General features: G+C 36.1%; 2 protein-coding genes and 1 long non-coding RNA gene across 6 annotated transcripts in view; 1 reads left to right on the forward strand and 2 right to left on the reverse strand.

Moving 5' to 3' along the window:
* Positions 1-21449, reverse strand: part of LOC139975625 (uncharacterized) — a 233551-nt gene extending 212102 nt beyond the window's left edge. The window contains exon 1 of the long non-coding RNA XR_011795818.1: positions 20500-21449. This is a non-coding gene — a long non-coding RNA (uncharacterized lncRNA). The remainder of the gene's footprint in view (positions 1-20499) is intronic.
* LOC139975620 (uncharacterized) lies at positions 925-15818 on the forward strand. Of its 4 annotated transcripts, none has more exons than XM_071983674.1 (5): positions 925-1079; positions 1818-2240; positions 6263-6363; positions 11145-11396; positions 12067-15818. In XM_071983674.1, exons 2-5 carry the CDS (start codon positions 1835-1837, stop codon positions 12385-12387), a joined length of 1080 nt encoding a protein of 359 aa, XP_071839775.1. In that variant the 5' UTR covers positions 925-1079; positions 1818-1834; the 3' UTR covers positions 12388-15818. The 4 variants fall into 4 exon arrangements, with proteins under 4 accessions (XP_071839775.1, XP_071839776.1, XP_071839777.1 ...); XM_071983675.1 differs by having other exon boundaries at positions 971-1126; XM_071983676.1 differs by having other exon boundaries at positions 992-1131.
* LOC139975621 (uncharacterized) lies at positions 13213-18245 on the reverse strand. Its single transcript, XM_071983678.1, has one exon. The coding sequence runs from the start codon at positions 18173-18175 to the stop codon at positions 17603-17605; it is 573 nt and encodes a 190-aa protein (XP_071839779.1). The 5' UTR covers positions 18176-18245; the 3' UTR covers positions 13213-17602.
* Positions 21450-21482: the final 33 nt, after the last annotated feature.

Raw genomic sequence — 21482 nt, forward strand, 5'->3', positions numbered from 1 at the left:
TAACAGTGTGATACATCACCACAACACACGGAATGCTGATAATGCACATTACTTTTCTTATAAAACATCAATTGGGAGGCTTCGTCTTAGAAATCGTGCAATAAAGACATGGAATTCCATAACAGAGAGCTTCAAAACCAAAGTATCCAGTAAAATATTCAAAAAGCATCTGACCAAAGACGTTATATCCAGTTATTAATAAGCCATACATTCATTTGCACGATAACAAATTATTATCGTAAATATTGTCACCATATATAGTATTCATTGATTGTCGAATTATTCTATTTTGTATTGTTATGTAAATACTTTTCTTCTTTCCTTTATACAGGGAGTCTTCTACTTTGTTAAGCTGTTGTACGCTTTTTGGAAGACTTCCTTCACACTGTAAATTTACACGAGAAAAACAAATAAATAAATCAATTGTTGATGTAGCCTACCAGGTAAAAGGTTGAAATGACTTTAACAATTTCAAATTTAATAATTTGATTTATTATGCCATTTGGAGCACATAACATAGGCTATAACAGAACATTACTGGCAAAAACTAGGGGGTTGATTGTGTGGGCCAAGCCCCCCCCCCCCTCCCTGTTTCTCCGTTAGACATTGTGCTTGCACCTATAGTCTAGGCTGTTTCAAAGACAAGCTTACTAACTCTTGTTTTGTTATCTAATAACGTATACTCCTACTTTGTAGCGCTCTGTTGGCGTTTATGACCTCTAGTAGGATTTTTGCCGACTTACCCATTCAGATTCATATACATCGTGGCTTTTTCATCTAAGCAATTCAATGTAAAAGATGTGGTCTATATAGAGCTATACACACAGGAATGTATTGGTTGACTGGATGCACTGAAAAGTTTCGCTCTGTACCAATCACACTTGCCTAGTATTGCAAGCACCATTAAAGCTAGCAATTTCGGGGACTGAATCTTTGGGCAGTTGTTCTGACGAGGCACTTGCCTGGGAAAGTAACTTTTTCGTGGGTCCGACACATGCAAATTGCAATATACTGTAGCTGAGCTTGTCCTGGTCTCAACAAGTGTTTCACAAGTTGTGAAGTTTGGTCGCGGCTTCGAGGTAAATTCACAAACATTTCCATCAATAATCGGGAGAGATATCAAAGGGTGATGTATGAAATTTTCAAATTGTATCATTTGTTGGATGTACGTTAAATTCAAAGGTCAGAGTCCGACAAGGTTTCCGAATAATTTATAGGCTACAATATGGATACGTTTACCACTTTGTACATAATACACGCAAGTTGTATCCTACGTATTAGGCATAATTGTAAGTTTATGCGTTCAGTGAATAGGCCGAACTGCCATAGATCTGTTTAATTGTCAAAGCTATGAACAGAGTTAGTGAGCTTTGACCAACGCTTTATGTTAAGCTATTCATGTAGAAGGAAAGAGCAGCACTTCGTGAAATCGCTTAGGTCTAAAGGTTCTTCTTTTTCATGGGGAATTCAAAAGCAAGGAGTGGGTATGTGCAGAAAGCTCTAATTTCAGACAATATATAAAATATTTTTTGCAATATTTTTGGAAGTATTCTTGTTCATGAATATTCAATAAAATATTCAATAATGGTAAATATGACCTTTGCATAATTTACAACCTGGAGTCCACTTAAAATTTGGTATTACACACAGGTAAATTGTTTTGTGTTTGGGTCAACTTGTAGCTAACATATATAATAGTAACCCTTGGTGAAGTGAGATGCCTTTATAACATAATAATTATATAATTACAGGTTAAGGCAGTTGTTTTAAGTTTTTTGATGGACTTTTTTAATTTCTTTTCTTACATCACTTTTCAGATAGCACTTTCCTAAAAATGTCAGACGAAACGATCACCATGTCACATTCAGGTATAGCCGACGAGCTTAAACATGACTCGGACATAATGTGGAAATTATTCTGGGGGATAGTAGCTGGTTTGATCACATTTGCAATCTACAAGTTCATCGCAAAGAGATCTTTGAAACCGACAAAGGTTACAAGCAAGGGCAAGATGAAAAGCAATCTTCAGAGAAAGGCGACTGAAGACATCCTGTCTTCAGTTTACAGCTCTAGCAGGTTTCAAGCGGCGAGAATGAGGCGAACCTCAGTCCTGGTTAAAACTTTAGGGATCAATAACCCAACCAAAGACTTTGAAAAAATTGCAGACAACTTTCACACCGTTGAAGAAGTTAGCAATGCTCTAAAAACTGCTGGAGTTGATTCCAGTAATCTGATATTTGGTAAGTAAAAGTGAAAGATCCTTTAGCATGTTTGTCTTTTAAGTCCTCATCTGGATTTTGAGGCCGATGTTGAGAGATCTGAGAATATGTAAACATTGTCAGGTGAGCACAGCTGACCTTTCAAGATTTTCAAATAGTTACAGAAATTAAGCACTCACTTGTAGATGATTCCATCAATGAATTGACGATAACCATTACAAAGTCGAATTCTGCCTAATTCTTAACAATTCAGGTCCAAACAGCATAAAAGAGTTATTTCCACTTTTATCAATTTAATCCTTGTCACCATTTTGTCAAAATGAGCTATAAATAAATTCTGTTCCCAAGAGAGAGATTGGTGTATGATGTTACCTTGATATGGGGGAGCAGCTACAGGAAATGGGTACAGCATGCACAATTCAGTGACTGTATTATATATAGTGGTGTATGGAACATACTGTATTCATATAAACGTGGGTAAAGCTACAAAATATGACCGAACTCAAGAATTTAAAGCAAGCAGGTAATTTATTGTTCAAACTGTATTGTATAACTAGAGCAAGTGAACAACTGATGTAGAAAGTAAACTAAATTATGCAAACAGAGAAACATGTTTAATGTATGACCCTAGAAAATCATTTTCTAAGAACTACAGACTTGGCATAAGCTTGAACAATGGCTTAAAGTCGTATACTACAGTGACAAAGTGCATGGTGATAATTTTGGGGAAAATCATTATGTGTACTGTATTCTTGTGCAGCAATAATCTGCAAACTACATGGGGTCCGATCCAAAAGTGCATTTTTTTAGGGGTAGTGGGATTTCTACGGATGGCTGAAGATTTACTGTATGCTTACAGACAGAGATTGATAAGTGACTGTATCAAGTCCACATTCCAAGCTACCTTTCATGCATTCCAAGGTTCAGTTCTGTAGTTGGTTGTGACTCAGTCTTCATGGGGCTGGGGAGGGGAAGGGGTCAAAGTAATATTTAAAAAATGTTCATAGCCTGATAGTAGGCTACTGTGGATTTTTAAATGTACAAGTTTGAAGTTATGTATATGTACATGTACATGTACATATATTATTATTATTATATATGTATATATATATATATATATATATATATATATATATATATATATATAATTGAAATTGTAGTGAGTTGTAAAGTAATATATATATATATTTATATATTATATATATATAGTCCTTGAACTGTAAATTTCACCCCGTTACAGTTCTTATCATACACATACAGCATACAGAACTGCATTGTAAACATCAACATGTACACACACTACTGTAGGATTTGCAGACCAGCATTTTTATGAAAAGTATGTAATCAGAGAAACCAATCAGGGGAGGCTTCAGAACTTGATCTTGGTGTCTGTGACAAACCACCATGTGCAGTATGTAAACAGATTTTAACAAATTACATTTAAATGCCAAACACTTCCAAGCAGTACTATTTCCCTCCCCTATCATATCCCCCCCCCCCCTCCCAGAAAGGATCAGTCTTGGTAATAGTACTGGTATCTTAATTCAAAACAAAGTTTTTCCTTTTTTTGAATCCACTGCCTTTCTTGGAGTCACTATTGATAGTTATTTAAGTTGGGTGCCTCACATTAATATTATTTGCAAGAAATTTGCTAAAGGCTCAGGTATAATTTCCAAGCAAAAACATCTTCGTCCAAAAAAGATTTGTCATACCTGTTTACAATTCCCTTGTTTTGCCATTTGTTTTGCTACTGTGCTATTGCTTGGGGTAATGCTGTTTCTGTACACGTAAATAAACATTTCCTTGGCCAGAAATTAACCTTTCTTGCAATCGATGGCAGTCACATCTGGACCATTCAAAACCGATTTTCAAAAAGTACAATGCCATCTTTGATATAACTAAAGCATCAAGTAGCTGTATTCTTGTTCCAATCCTGCCACAATTCATTACCAAATTCACTCTCCGATTGGTTTGCTCCTTGTAGTTATTGTTACTACACCAGAGATAGTTCTAATTACACCATCCCTTTCTGTTAACTCGCAATTAGCCAACGTAACATAAGATATATAGGACCGTTCACATGGAATGTTCTCCCAGACTCGATCAAAAATTCTCCAGGAGCTTTAAAAGAAGTTAACAAATCCTACTTGCTATCTAATTATATATTAATTTACATATTGATATTGTTATCTAGCCATGTGCTTTTCCATTTCTTTTTGTTTAATGATTTGTCCTTTATTCTGTTTAACTGTATTGTTCTTTTCCAGTCATGAGCATGTGTTCTTTTTCTCTGTAAAAGGGATTCACATCCCACAAGCTTTTAGTAGCTTCCTTGTGTAATCCCCTCAACCATTGATAATGTTTTAAGTCTATTCTATGAACACATCATTGTTAATTCTTTGAACATTGTTGCTTGAAAAAAAGTTGAATTGAATAGATGAATGTGTCTGGGTCAGGTCGTGTTAAGGAGGGAAAATCGTTGAGGATTTTTTTCTGCCTGTCCCTTATAGACAACCAGTCATTTCTTTGTGGTTGTCCAAACAGCAAATTTAGTTGTCCAAAAACATTGTAACAAAAAAGCAATGACCAAGAGATGTGTACAGTAGGTTTGTTGAATAGAACAACAGTTTTGGGAATGATACCAATTCATCATTTTACCTATTTTGTGGTATTTTAGTTTACAATGCAATCTGAATTTGATGTAAACCGAACTAGTCATCCATCAGACAACCAAAATTTGATCCTCTCGGACGACCGGAGGACCATTACAAATGTTGCCTTGTTATTACAACCATTTGGCTGCTTAGTAGTGTAGTATAAACACTGTTAACCCCAACAAAGCTTTTCATTTTGTCAACTTAATTTATATGCAGGGATGTGCCCAGGATTTCCTGAGTGCCGGGTATACTGATCGCCGTCTGGGGAGGGGTCTAAGGGGAGGGGTGACATTTTTCAATTTTTGAAAGTGTTCAGATGCCAAATGCTGGCACTTGTGTAGCTTTTTAAGCACATACACAAGTTGCCCAATTTATGTTGAATATAATGTTCAGAATGTCAGGATTTTAGATGATAATAGTGCTGGGCAGGATTCACGGTAATTTTTAGTGTTGGGCGGGGCCGCCCAGTGCCACCCATCGTGGGCACATCCCTGTATATGTAAAGTTTTATTCTTAATTTTCAAACATTTGAACTTTTGAAGTTCATATGTAATGTTTATCATTCTTGGTGTGACCTTGATGGGCTGTAGTATTACAGATCCTGTTCTCAGTTACTTGATCTTTCATTTGATGACATTACAAAATACCCCTTACTATAAAATAAACTGAGTCAAATAACGGACCCAGTCGTTCAGCCCTCTACAAGCATTCCCCCTGCGGAGGCGTTTAATCGCTCAATACTACATGATCTTGGTCATTTCTTAGCATTCATTTTGAGGGTTAAATCATAGTTTTTAGGAAAATGTTATTTTCTTATGTATTCATGAGGAATTTTGAGCTTCTGTAGAATCTGGGATATACACTAAAGGTCATGATGTGCCATTAGTACACACATATTGCCAGAGGTGCTGAACGTACAACAAGAATTCAAAAAGCGCTATAGTTTTTTGTAGAGGTCAAAATGTCATTTGAGGTCAGCAAAGGTTGAATTCTTTGATAGGTTTGGATGGCCTGTTGGCATGGTAAATATTAATCCTTATTTTGAGACAATTATCATGTTTAACAATTTTTATGGTGTTGTGAAAGTGGGTGAGGTAGTCTTTGCTGATCTTTGTACCTACCTTTACACTTAATGTCAGGTTGCTATCGATTCACAGATTTAGCTCATTTTGAATAAAATTCTCAGGAGTCAGAAAAATCCAAAAATGAAATGTCAAACTTAAAAAAAAATATATATAGAGTCAAAGCTTTTTTCCTACTAACATGGAGGTGAGGGTGTAGGTTGAGTCTAATATTCATCTTTGTTTTAAATACAGTGAATTTCCAATAAATTGTACTTTTCCAAGGCAGATCTAGGACAAAAAGTTTGTTTTTCCTTCTTTGCAGGGATCGATTTCACGAAAAGTAACCTCTACACTGGAAGATTCACCTTTGACGGGCACAGCTTACATCATCTGGATGAGCAGAACCTGAACCCCTATCAGAGAGTAAGCTAAAATCAGTCAAAGCTTGGTGACCTACTGTACCTGTACTTAAAGGCATTGAAGACTCGCCCCAAACCGCGTGCCTCGCTCTGAAAAAGTTAACTTTCCGTTGCTTGCAAGTGAAGTTTTCTGCTTGTCGCTACAAAATGCAGACAGTAATGAAACAAGATACATTGTTTTCTTTAGCTGGACCTGAGATGTCCATCGCTGCTTTGTACACTGTGTTGTGGGTATTGACCGTAGCTGTATGTATTGACTGTACACTAGTGTCTAATTACCGACGGTAGCAAGCTGTGTGTGTATTTTCTGGGATCGATGGTGGTGTCTAACACTTCTGTTACACCTCATTCGAAACTAGGTCAGATTACCGGCATGAGATGTTTCTTTGTGTGAGAGTCTTCACACCCTTTAAGTCAATTTTAAAGTTTTTCCTTACAGTTTTTATTAAAACCCTGTGGCAATTATAATACTGTAAGCTTTTGGAACTGGCCGTAAAGTCAAAAGAAGACGACCTACCATATAGAGAGGTACTAAGCAATTAGTATGATAACTCAGTGACTTGGTCAGAGTTATGTTACATCCTAACTCAATATAGCACACTATCGCTCTGAACTCAGGTTGTACAGTATTAGTCGGTGAAAAAGATTTTGTGAGTGTATATACATAAAGATAAAATAATTTGTTGTATGTTTCATGAACTGCCTAAACAAATATTAATGTACAGCCAAGGTACAGTTACATTTTCATGATTCACTGTTGTACTGCACCTAGGCTGAGCATTGTTTGTAACTAACGTGTCTACCCAGCCACACCCTGTCTTACTTTACAAAGGTATACTTTCATCTATGTAATTTACCTGGGATGGGCTTAATTTGCAACTAAGGTCTATAACCAGCCTTACCCTGTCCTACTTTACAAAGGTATACTTTTTTCTAGGTAATGTACCAAGACTGCGCCTGATTTGATTAGGTCTGTAGCCATTAGCCAGCCACACCCTGTCCAACTTAACAAAGTTACTTCTATGTTTTGCATTTAGACTGGGCCTAATATGCTAAAGTCTATAGCACACAGGCACACTGCATGTAATTGTTATCGCCTAGCTTTCGATAGTCCTCAGGACCCATATTTGTTCAAACCGATGAGCACACACTTAACTACCCATACATGGTAAAGTAGTGGCTGTCAAAGCAAGAGAACAATGCTAACAAATCTAGCTAAAAACAGTAATTTATGTTCAACTCTCCACAATCTGTTGTTCCCATACTCAGCTGTTTAGGGAAAGATACGATAATAAACTTCACATAATAAATAAATTTCACATTAATATGTCTGCACACAGTCATGATTAACATACTACATCATTACCTAAAACCAACACCATTAAACGCTATGTTGTGGTGGATTTCTCATCAAAACATGTGATGATATCAAGTGAATCATAATTAATGTACTTTGAAAAACTTAGTGATATGTATCTGGTTACTATAGCAATCATTAAAATTTTAATTCCCAACAGAGTTTGGCTCCTGCAGCTAAAAAAGCTTGTTTGCAATAATGAAATTAACTAATCGGCATCATTTTAAAGCCATGTGATTGGTCCACAAATCAATTACCGCCATGTTTTGCAGCGGAAACTTTAAAGAGAAAGTTCAATGGAGTGCCAGTATTTTATTGAAATTGCAAAGGTGTCCCCAGTCACCATTGCTGGCATTTACAGCGGTAAGAAACCCGAAGATAATGTTCCATATAGAGCAGTGGTGATTTCTCGGCATCGGGTAGGAAGACCGCTAAAGAATTAAGAATTCATAGAGCACACTGATTCAGTGTAGTAGTTATGGTAACGAGATGCTAGAACTTACTGAAACAGATGACTTCCAGCATACACTAAGTAATTATCTTATGTTACAGACGATTCAACCGAACCAACCACAATCAGCTCTTAAGATTTGATACATTTTGAGATGACTGCATCGCTTTTGCCCGAAGGCCAAAGGATTCTAGGCTGTGTGTGATGGTATGTGTTTGTGTACATATCAGTGTGTATATACTCCCCTTGGGCTTGTAAACATTGAAACTGAAAATTGTAACATTTACAGGTACGTGTTATGTGCATCCACCTTAGTGGGTAAAAAGAATCCTACTGTGATTTTTGAAGGTTACCAAGGTGATTTGAGGTCATGCAATATAGGTCACAACTTGACAACCTTGGTTAACACAGTAACTCCACAAATAGAAACTCCATTTTATATTTTGACTTGTTCTGTAGATCCACCTTAGTGATTATAAGAACCCAACATTGCTTTTTGTAATGTTCAAAGGTCAACTGAGGTCAAAGATAACTGATGTGTATGGAATGCGAAAAGGGCAACCATATTTCGTTGTCTAAACTAAATTTGTTGCTGTCTAAACTAAAGTTGTTGTTGCTGTTTTATCATGTTGTTGCTCAAACTTACGTTGCTGTCTTAACTTACGTTGTTGTCTAAACTTACGTTGTTGTCTAAACTTTCGTTGCTGCCTAAACTTACGTTGTTGCCTAAAGTTACGTTGCTGCTGAAACTGACATTGTTGTCTAAACCTACGTTGCCGTCTAAAGTTGGTTCCGTTGTCTAAACTAACATTATTGCCCATATAAAAAATATGGGCTTTTCGCACGAAATTTGACTTGCGCTGTATATACATACACGTCGTTAATTTGCTGACCAATTACGAAATAGTCAGTAAGATTGACACATATCCCGACCCAATGACAAGCCGGTCAACGCTCTCCACCATGCTACATACATGAGCTGACCCCGCCCACTTTGCTCCTCTAGTAACGTCCCGTATATGCGAAGAACAAAGGCGGCCTTGTCCACAGGACTGTTTTCCTAAACCAAGGCAGCAAGAACCAACTCGTGCGTATAATAATCATATGAAGCCCACGTGGTTAAGCAATTTTGAACAGCGCTGATGGCATCAACATAAGTTTAGGCAACGAAATCAATTTGCCCTTTTCGCGCGTGCAACGCGAAAAGGGCAAACTGATTTTGTTGTCTTAACTAAGTTTGTTGTTGCCTAAATTAAAGTTGTTGCTGGTGTTTTACCATGCTGTTGCTAAAACTCACGTTGATGTCTAAAATTCCGTTGTCTAAACTTACGTTAAACTTAGCAACGGAATAAGTTTGCCCTTTTCGCGTTCCATAGATCTTGTTTCTTGTTTGATGAAGCTTCTAAACTGATTATATTCTCAAGGCGTGACAATGACAGTACAGTTTAGAATGATACAATCAGAAGAAAATTGTCCCCAGCAAATTTTTAAAGATAGTGGGATTGTTCGAGACTACCAAATTTCTGTTGGGTATTTAACCTAAATGAGCTTTGAAGATTGTCTGATGGACGACTACTGGAGTTGTTTACAACAAGTTCAGATTGGTATCAAATGCTCTCTGTTACTTCGAAGATACTGGATTAAAGCAACAAAAATATTGGTTAGCCTACTGTATAATCCACCTGAAGGGGAGTTTCACTGGCCCATAGCTGGTGTTCTAAATCCCCAAACCTATACATCTCTTCCACAGTGTACATATTTGGTCATTCTTTGTTATTTTGCTACATTTTGTTTGGACAACCAAACTTGTATTTGAACAACCAAACAGTAAGACCTTTGTTGTCTGAAAGACAAGCAAAAAAGATCCTTAGAATTTTTTTTGACCTGCAAATAGCTGGAGATTTGAAGATCCAAACAAACACAGTGTGTTTGACTAAGAGTCTAAGAAAGTTCAAGGCTGGTTTATCGACTGTATTTGACATGCAACTATTACCAATTGATTGTTTATTTTTCTAAAGCAAAGCTCTACCCAATATTTAATAAACTCCATATAGTGCTTGTAGAGTGCTATGAATATGCAGCATTTCATTGGTAAGATTAATTGTCAGTATTGTAGAAGCTTCAGGCTTGACTTCTTTTGGTTGATTGTTCATGAAAATATTGTTTACTCTTTTGAAATTGGTAAATAAACACTTTTTGTGAGCGGTTAAACAGTGGCAGATTAGAAAAATCTATGTCTTATTGCCATGGTTACGCAGCAAAGTTCACAGGTTTGTGATAATTCCTGATGCAAGATCATCATGTCTGGGGAGTAAATAAATCTGACAGTGGGGACAATCTTAAAGATATCTTTGAAACTATTTTAGTCTCAAAACACTTTACAAATAATGCTATTGACCAGCATTATAGATTTGTAACCTATAGAATGTAGGCTTCAACCCTTCACAAATCATCAACCCATGTCACATACCTTGTCATTTGCATCCCCATCCCATTCCACCCCACTCCATCTTTTCACTATCCCACTGGCTTGATGCCTGTAGTGAAAGAGGGAGAGTGGGATAGAGTGGGGGAGAGCATGAGAAGGGTATATGTTACAGTAGTGTGTATTATATTCATAATTATTACTGGGAGAATTACAGATTTACCAACAAACCTGTTGTTTTTTAACTCAATTTATTTTTAAAAGAATTCCTCTGGGGTCTCCACCTTCATGATAATACTCCTCTTGAATTTCTTTAAGGATTCTCGGAACAACAAGTTGTTTGTGCGATCAACTGAGTGAGACAGTGAATGAATGGCCTCCACTGTGTTAAATAAACTGCTTGAATCTCTGAAGTAACCTCAAATGGACTCTTTGAAAGACAATTTCAGTAAACCTGAAAGAGCCACTCACCGGCCCCTTAGACTTGTTTAGAGTTATTTCCAAGGAGCAATGAAGAAACTGTTTTGTTCTGTTTTATTTACTTCCCAATAGGTTATATCCATTCTAGGTAAGACCTTAGCACCCTTTGATAAAGATGGTCTGATACCTGCCTTTGGGTTCGGGGACAATGTAACAGAAGACAAGAGAGTTTTCCCCTTCAAATCGAACGAGACCTACTGCAATGGATTTGAAGAAGTCTTGGACATCTATAATCAGACTGTGCCAAAAGTGGAACTTGGAGGACCAACAGATTTTGCTCCGCTCATCAGAGAGGCGATCCGCATCGTTGAGAAAAGTGGTGAGGTAAGTGGAACAGCTGGGATGAAAGTGTGAGATGTTAAAAAATGAATAGGGTGAAATTGTTTTTAAATGTTAAAAATTATATATATGTTTAACCAGTGGCACAACCAGATATACTTCTGGGGATGGGCTTTATCCCCTCCCCTGGAAAACATCAGGGAGATCAACCCTCCCCTTCCCCTTTTTTCCCCCACTGGCAGATAGAATATTACCAAAAAAGTGTACAGTATATGTTTATATGTCACATGTACATGCAGTACATGATAAATAGTCCTTAACACTCAAGAAACATTAACATTCAAAAATCCTGTTATATACAGTGTTTTTATTTGAAATGATAGGTTGCTCTATAATAAATGGAAGAAGTGCAGAATTTTGTTTGAAATTCTTAGCTGTAGGTCCAGAAGTAAATGTCTCCTAAGCACAACACATCAAATAATACAATGTTGCCAGATACCTCATAGTAAAAGCAGTCTACCTTTTTTATGCAGTTGCCTGTTTCTTGCAATCATACAAACCAATATTATTTTACCTAAGATTACAGTTGGTTTTAACTTTTTGTAGATTAACTCAGTATTAAAGTTAAGAAAAGTCCTTCCTCCTCTAAACAGGTTTATGATGATGCAATTTTTTTAAAATAAATCAATGAATACTTCCCTCATCTTTTCACCAGTTCCATATTTTGGTGATCATTGGGGATGGTCAAGTGACAGCTGAGCGACGCACCCAGGACGCCATCGTGGAGGCCTCTCATTACCCGCTCTCTATCATCATGGTGGGCGTCGGCGACGGACCTTGGGAAATCATGGAAGAATTCGACGACAAATTGCCGAAGAGAAAGTTTGACAACTTCCAGTTTGTCCACTTTGAAAGTGTCGTGGTCAACGCCGAGTTTCCGGAGGCAACTTTTGCTTTGAACGCCCTCATGGAGGTTCCAGACCAATTCAAGGAGATTAAGAACCAAGGTTTGCTTGGTAGGAAAGTAGCAGAATAGGTGACTTTGTATAAATTAGGATTTTTTACAATTTTTTTTGTCATGGTTGGATGGAAACGGTGCTAACGTTTATGAAAAAAATTTATATTGATTATTGAACTCTTTGTCAAGTAAAAATTCTTTTCATGTTTAATACCAGAGAACTACGTAATAAGAGTAACAATGATGACGAGGATTCTACTCACATATTTAATCATACAACTTTTGACTAAATCCACTTCAAAAAGGTGACGGGTGTTTCAAACAGAAAGTGGCTTGGAACTTGTAAATCGATGTTGAAAGTATAATGAATGTTGAGGCTAAAATGTGATGCAAATCAATGAGATTTAAAATGTCATACTCTTCTAATGTAATTTGCTGATTCTATCTTCATTATCTTCAGTCGATGTCTTCGCAATCTGATTTAGCTTTCGGCTGTCTTTCATCCTCTTTCTGCCAAGTTTCATGCTTTCTGTTTACTTCTAACCTTTACCAACTCAATTTTCAGTTTGCAAGTCTGTCCCACCTGTCAAATAAAGTTACATGCTTTGTACACACTTGACATAATGACTTCATCCATAAGTACATTAATAACCTGTGCAGGATTTTTGCAGTAGATGTGAAGTTTGCTAGCAGTTTGTTTTTTACTCCTTGATATTTTTAAAATTTAATGCATATAAAGCCCTTGTTATATTTTCATTTGGAATCCCTTTGCAATATCTCAGCAGATTGACAAATATTAAACAAGATTTGTTTTCATGGCTTATGGAAAAGCCCCTAGCAACCATATTGGCTACTGAGGCATTTACATGTCCTAGGAGTTGAGGAAAGTTAAGCCTGCAATAGTTTTTGCAATATTTTCTGGAATTTGTACTTTGGACATTTTACACCATTGAGAAACTGTATTCACTGTTTTTACTGTGTTACATTACAACTCTCTGAGCCTTTCTTTAAAGTTTGGTTTTTGTATTCTTACTCTTCTTGCAAAGCCACTTGTGTTTCCGAAGGACTGACAGAAGAAAGATACAGGGGAAGCTTTATTCAAGTACACCCTTGGCTTCTGCCTAAGATTTGGTGATAAGGTTTTTCAAAAGTAAGACCCTCTAATAATTCTACATCCCTTTTACAGAAAAAAAAAATCTTCAAAGTTTTCCCAGGAGGCCACAATTTTGTGAATAGTAAGCTATTTCCAACAATAACAGCTGGTAAATACATTGGTTAGTAGAATAGACATGGAATGCCCCAGGTCACCAATTGGAATGTTAATCTAAGATTTTTTGTTATCATATATATTTTTATTTTCATTATGACAGGTGACTGTATAGAGAATATTGTGACTGGTTTTCATCTTTTCTAATCCCTTACATTAAATCCTTTCATTAAATCCTTTCATGTTCACAACACAAAGCTGAATGTTGTTGTTTGGCTTTCTGTTTGTTTTTCTGGTCATGTTAGGCAAAAATAGTTTGGTTTACATGTAAATAACTTTATAGAGGCTGAGACAAAGAGGGCTGATAATATTTATAAAAGCTGAGAAGGACATAACTTGATAATGTGTTAGATATAGTGTTGCATGAACAAATCTTTCTGAGGCATGTCGTATTTAGTTTTGGTAAGTACTTTTATTTAAATAACAAAAAATACACTGTTTGTTACGGCTTGTGAGCCAAATTTAAATTTTCAGAAGAGTAAAAGTTTCACATATGATTAAGAACTCTTCATAACGAAATGTCTGTTCTTTATATTATCAAAGCAAACATACTGTAATGTATTTCACAGTTAATTTTCTTAACACATTTTTAAAACTGGGCAGTTATAGTGAAGCATTGCACACTACCAGAAGCTGTTCCGACAAAATCCAAGTTCTTTAAGAAAGATACTTTGTCCTGAATATGATAGACTTTTCATATTAGGTATAGTTAAGTTGGTCAGATTCAGAAGAGCAGTCAGCTTCAGGTCAGTGACCTAGTCTCTTCAGCACATGCTGTTGTTGATCTATGCCAATTACTTTGGCGTAACGGATAGTGGGTGGGATGAGGGGTGGTGGTGGGGGTTGAAGATTTATGAACATACTTGAAAGGTCATTAAAATAATAAATTTGTGTTATGTATTTTCTTCCTTTTTTTCCTCATACCTATTTTTTTTATATATATTTTTTGCTTTCGTTTTGGTCTGACTTGATTGACTTCTAACACAATTTTGCTTTCACACTGGTGTCTATCATGTATCACAGTTATCATTTCCATAATTATTCATGTTATCTTTTGTTTCATAAATTTATGTCACAAACTTAAAAAAAAATATATAAATAATATATTAACATCTAGATGCACTTTTCTAAAATGGAAATTAGTCACTACTAGAAAGTCCTATTAAAACAGAAGACTAGGTAAAAAATGGTGTTTCATAGGGTAACCTTTCATTTTCTCTTAATGAGACAATTCTATTGATAAGCTACTGTTTGGGAAATTACTATCTCTGAGAAACATTTGTGGTAACTTTTAACTGATGTTACACACCTAAATAAGATTGAAGAAACATTATACGACATGCGATTGAATTGTAGCAAAACGTCATAAATTGGACATGTTCACGTTATTATCTTCAATAACATCTGTCATTTTACATTCACATTTTAAACACGCTTATCTCTCTGAATTAAAACAATGAGATGTGAACATCAGGGGAAGCAGTCTAGCATGTGAAACTTGTAAGTTTTAAGTGATTTACTGTATCTGTAATGTTAAACATAGCCGGTTATGGTTCACCGCTTTATTGCACAGCTCAATGGCCAGTACACCGTCAATAAAGAAGGGTCTATAAATTAAAAAGTGTACAGTTAAAGCTGCTGCCTTGTATCGAGATGACGGACTATATAACAGTTGACCTGAGGTCATCCCTAACTTGTCACAAGCAGCACATCACAAGTATGCATAGTTCAAGCATTTGCTTGTGTGGTGCACCGAATCAATGCGACCCCAGGGGAACATTCCACAGCCCACAGGATGCTTCACGTTGATATTAAGAACAACTATAGCTACCTACAAATTGCTAGTAATGCTAAAAATGGTCATAAAAAATATATGTTTATATTTTTATACTTATATCGATATATATATGTATATATCTTTGTATGTTTAACATTTCAAATATATATATATTATATGTATATATATATCTGTCCATATGTAATGCTATATGTCTTAATTGTTTTGATTTCTCATTCTGACTTTACTGTAAGGATGATGAATGTTTTGGTTGGTATGTTTTAGTTTAGTATACAATAACTAATGAATGATTTTCTCACGCATTCCCAATTGCAAGTACTATGATATGTATTTCAGTAGCTATCTAGTAACTAACTTACTTTACACAGTAATCATTTTGTTTTTCTTTAAATCATTTGTTATACTAACCCAATTGCAAGTATGGAGAAAAATTGATGAATGCAACACAGTATCTGTTCTTCTTTATTTGTCGTACATTCTCTTTACTTCCTAAATAAAAGAATAACCATTACGTATATGTTTAAATGTTCAGTTTAATGTTCAATTACTATGTCCTTATCATTCTAACCTAGAGACCACCATTACCCTACAGACCTGGAAAGTAGTATGTAGATGTTAGTGATTTTCATTATGCATCAGAAAACATTTCTTGTAAGCGTATTACAATTTGTGATTTAAAGCAGTTTTTGGTTCGCATGTGGTCAACAATTTCAGCAAACCTACTGAATATTCAAAATAAGAATACTGTCATCAGATCAACACAACATCCACCAAAAATTGTGACCAAATAATTCATGATTTTCATTCTATTCATTCCATTCTATGCACATGTTAAAGCCAAAGTGGAAAAATTTCTGTTTCTTGCTTTACTATATGAATTAAACCTTAACTTTCGAAAAGAAAGGGGGGGGGGGGAAGGATAAAACATTTAAAAAGTTAAATTCAAAAAGCTGTTTTATAGGTTATCTGTGTTGCCCTCAAACCAGCTAAAAGTCAGACAATGGTCACCCATGCTAAAATTTTAGCAAGTGTTAGGCTATTGCTCTAAAAGCTGCTAGCCCACACAAACATCTTTATTTTTCTAATTTGGTTGTCCTAAATCATGGCTGGAATTAATATGAGAATGAGAACAGAAATTTGTTCTCAGTACTACTCCATTTTACTTCTATAATTCAATTTAAGTTTAAGTAGAAACATCTTTGCATTGTAGCATGAGTGGCTACTGGGGAAGCTGGTCACTTCGCCCAACTGCCATTTTGCCCAACCTTACCATTTCCCCCAACCAGCATGGTCATCTCGCCCAACCTTGACAGGGATATATACTTCTATGGGTTTGGTAAGGAAACGTTCAGGAATTGTTAACATTATGGGATACGAACCAAATATTAAGGAAACTTGAAGTCGTAGTTACAGTCAGTGTGATGGATCAGTGTTTAAAGGGTTAGGTTTGGTTTTTATGGAGGCCGATTCCCCTTTTTTTATAACGTTAGATTAACACTTTGTAGAACTAGATGAACACCTAACTGCTGTGAACAGTACCCTTGATTAACGCCTGGCGCTTGACCAAAGACATCAAGCAGAACAATAGCTGTGGATTAATGACCCACGAACAATAGGCCCCTGATCAAAAGTGATATTATTCTGACCATGGAGGTAAAACAGACCGCCATGTTCTGACTAAACCATGAGTAAAGAAATGGTTGGTCGAAACATGGAGGTTACCTCTATGGTCAAAATGAAGTGACCAGAAAGCGCTTCTGTGATGAGCTCCACCCCCTTTTATATATTTTCCAGTTAAACATTCATAAACTACTTCCTTAGTCCTAAACTATAATTTGTCAGATTGTGTAACATTAACCAAGCTACCAACATATGGTCAATATTTGATCATTGTTTGTCTGTCATAAAAGACTATACTGCCCTTAACAGCATTTTTTGCTAGAGCAAACAATTGGATCAGTAATGTCAGGAAATATCTCACGCTTACCTAAATCATTTAGGCTAGAGGAAGTCAAAATATTGCCCCCATCCTCCGAACAGCTAGCATTATACTAAGTTTCCTACTTGGACCCTACAGTCTACATAGGCCTAGTCCTAACGGAAAACTAAAGTAACAGAATGCATGTTTAAGGAGAAGAAGTGCAACTATTTCTGGAAGATTTGGTGGCCCTTAAAAGAGCCGTTGAATTTCTACTGCAAGTTGTTGTTTATCCCAACAGCTGTGTAGTCTACTTCTTGGGTGCAGCCTTCTTGGCAGGTTTCTTCTTTGGAGCTGCCTTCTTCTTTGGTGCCGTCTTCTTAGCTGCTGGTTTCTTGGCTGTTGGCTTCTTGGCTGCCTTTTTGGGTTTCACTGCTTTCTTTGGCTTGGATGCAGTCTTCTTCTTGGCAACTTTCTTTGCCGGCTTCTTCTTAGCTGCAGCAACCTTCTTCTTGCTGGCTTTCTTGGCCTTGGCTTCAGCCTTTTTCTTTTGAAGCTTTGCCCGTTGTTCCTTCTTTCTTTGAGCCGCTTTGGCCTTCTTTGCTTTTTCTGCCTCTGCTTTTTTGGCTTTGGTAGTGTCCACTTTGAAGGTTCCACTCGCTCCAGTACCCTTCACTTGTTTCAAAACACCAGAAGTAGCACCTTTCTTTAGAGCATTGTTGATGTGAAGATTGCTCCTTTCGACACCAGAAGATGCGATTTGCTTCTTAATAGCAGAGGCAGAAGACCCTTTTGAATCATTTAAAGCAACGATTGCTTTGACAATCAGAGCAAGTGAGGTAGGCCCTGCTGGCTTGGATTTAGTCTTCTTTGGAGATGACATTGTGTTGGTTATTTAATACGTTAAGTCTGAGTTTGTTGTTGTAAGATACGATATGGCATTCGTAGCTCTTAGTTAATATAAAGAGATTAACAGACGTGACAGAGAATACCCACAAACGTTCCTTGTGATTGGTCAATTAATTGCAAAGTTTTAGTGTGGCAATATGTATGTCGTAATTTTAGTAGGCAACGTTTTAGTCTTACAATTTTGTGTATCATATTTTGCAGGGATTACATTTGGATTATGCACTATGATCGAAACCTAAGTGAGAATATAGATTGATATTAGAGTATCGGTCCATATTTTGAACGTATCGTTGGAATTTGCTCAAAAGCATTGCAAATTACAGTATACCATCCAAAGCTGAACTTCAGTTACACGAATTTCTCTGTTTTTTTCAACATTTAATTTCATTAGAAGGACTTTTCTTCAATTATGGTAGTAGGAAAAATTTGTTCTCAATAATTTGGGTTATATTTGATTAGATTTTAGGATTTGATATAGTGGAATTTGGCTACCGAAAGACCAGTGTGTAACACGTAATTTGCAACGTACAACGTGTGCCATGCAACCCCATTACATGTTTACACGTGCGCTAACATGTATACCCAACTGTAATGGCATCGCACTATGTCCATCAATCCTGTTATCTGCTATTCAAAATTTGCACCACCGGTGACGTAACAATTTATCAATAAGTGATGGTTAAGCCACCAAGGGGGGGGGGGGGGGACGATCTTCTTCAGAGTAAGTTTAGCTTTGTAGATAATTTACGGTGCCCAAATGGCATATTGGAAATGTCAATTTTTTTTTTCAAAATCAAGTTCACGTTGAGCCTATTCTTTGATCTCAAATTTCACCGTTATATGCTCGGAATAACAGCAGATAGCATTTTCGAATATGTGTAAAGAATTTTCTCTTTCTTTCCCCATATAATAATATCTTCCAGATTTGTTAACTTTGTAAGATTTATAAACAACTCGACCCTATATGCTTAATTGATGCTACAATTGAAGTGTACTGGGTGTAATATCTCAATTTCGACCTTTTCGTCTCAAAATTTCGACGTTTTCGTCTCAAAATTTTGCTTTTATTACCCCTTCTCGATATGTACACAAATATATATATGTACACACACATGTATATAGATATATTATATATATATATATATAATTGATACATATATATCAATTATATATATATATATTAGATATATATTATATATAATATAATATATATATATCAATATATCAATTATATATATATATATATATATATATATCAATTTTATATCAATTTAAATTATATATATATATATCAATTATATCTATATCAGTTATATATATATCAATTTGTATACATATATATATATCAATTATATACATATATATCAATTATATATATATATATCAATTATATACATATATATATATATATATATATATATATATATATATATATATATATATATATATATATAAATATATCAATTATATTATAATCAATATATAATTGATATATATATATATATAATTGATATATATATATATATATATAATTGATATATATATATATATATCAATGATATATATATATCTCATTCTCAATTATATATATATATGTATCAATTATAGATATATAGAAATAAATAGAAATAATATATATATATATATCAGGCGCGTATCCAGGGGGGCGTTGGGGGCGCGCGCCCCCCGGGTAAGGAAAAGAGGAGAGAAAAAAAGAGAAGAAAAAAGGGAAAAGGAGGGGGGGGGGAAAGAAAAGGAGGAGAGGAAGGAAGGGAAAAGAAAAAGAAAAAAAAAAGAGAAAAAGGAGAAAAGGGGGGGGGGAGTAGAAGATAGCCAAGACCTCGGGAAGAGAAAGAGGAACAGTCATAGTTAAAGCGCTGATCCCTCACAGGGTATAGCCAGTGACAGATCAAGGATTACGGAGGGGTGTGCGCCTTACCCTACCCCTTACACCGACAACTGCATTTTTGACGTTTCCATTTTTCCTCTCTCACTAATGTTTCTATATAAATACTACATATGGTCTATCATAACGCGTGTGTGTGTAGGGACGCCTTAAACAATTGTACAATTGTGCTATATGGAACCAACTGTGGCTGGTCTTGAACTCGACCGAGTCGTCGGGGAACATGACGCATTTCGGGAAGGGGCGACCGCCCCCCCCCCCCGAGCAAATTTTCTTTATGACATCGCTAGTAATTTCAAAATAGACAATGCTTAGATGCAACTTACAAGGCCTGGGAAGTGTCATTTCCAGCGATCTGGGAGGCATTTTCGGCCAAAAATTTTATTGTACGCTTCGCGCCAACTCATGGTGGCGCTTCGCTTAGATAGTTTGCCTACAGGCTTCGCCCCTCCCTTGGCAATTACTCGCTACACGCCTTTTCGAATTTGTAAAGCAAAGAGCAGATATAACATCATATCAGTGAGCATTGAAATGCATGTTCCAGGAAGAACAGCCACAAAAACTGTCTATGTGTGTAGTCAAAGGCGTAGGAGCCCAATTGGATTTGGGGGCTGTAATGACTTGCCCGAAAAAAAAACCAAATTTTTAGCGCGCTTCACGCGCGTTCAACATATCGATGCCAATATCATATAAGCAAGCATCGGTCATTACATCGCATGCCATCGTTTACCGTACGGTCCGTGAAAGTTGCACAGTATACCGCCGGATGCTAATGTAAACAACCAAATGTCTTATGTAGATGGAGAAAAAGCATACAGATCCATTTATGTCAAAACTCTCTTTTACAGTAGTAATATCGGCCAAGCTTACAAATTTATTTTAATTACCAAGGAGATCATTTTTAAGCTATTCATTACTATTTATTTTTCTTTCAGTAGATGCCAGAAAAAATGGGGAAAATTTGGTGGCGGGTTGGGGGGGGCTGCAGCCCCGCCTCCTACGGGACCTACGCCTATGTGTGTAGTGTTCGGTTTCGATATACCTGATATCGGAAATATCTGGTATTTTTCATTTCCTTCAACGCAGTTTTATAATTGCCATTATAAGAGGTTTTAATATTTGTACACCAATAAATTAACTGTATCTGAAGTTTCGAAAATTTCCTGACCAACATTCTTCATCATACTTTCCTCTACTCGTGCAATTTTGACCTGTCTGTTATGGGTTGAAGGAGGTTTTTCTATATTGGTTGTCCATAGATTGAATTTTGTGCAACATTATGGGTATGTTCTGAAGTGATTTTATTCACGAGAAATGTGAATTTTCAAATTCTCAACAAATAATGGGCTTAAAACCTTGAGAAGTGGGGCTTTCG

The sequence above is a fragment of the Apostichopus japonicus genome, chromosome 11 (genome assembly GCF_037975245.1).
Source record: "Apostichopus japonicus isolate 1M-3 chromosome 11, ASM3797524v1, whole genome shotgun sequence".
In the NCBI taxonomy this organism is placed as follows: Eukaryota; Metazoa; Echinodermata; class Holothuroidea; order Aspidochirotida; family Stichopodidae; genus Apostichopus; species Apostichopus japonicus.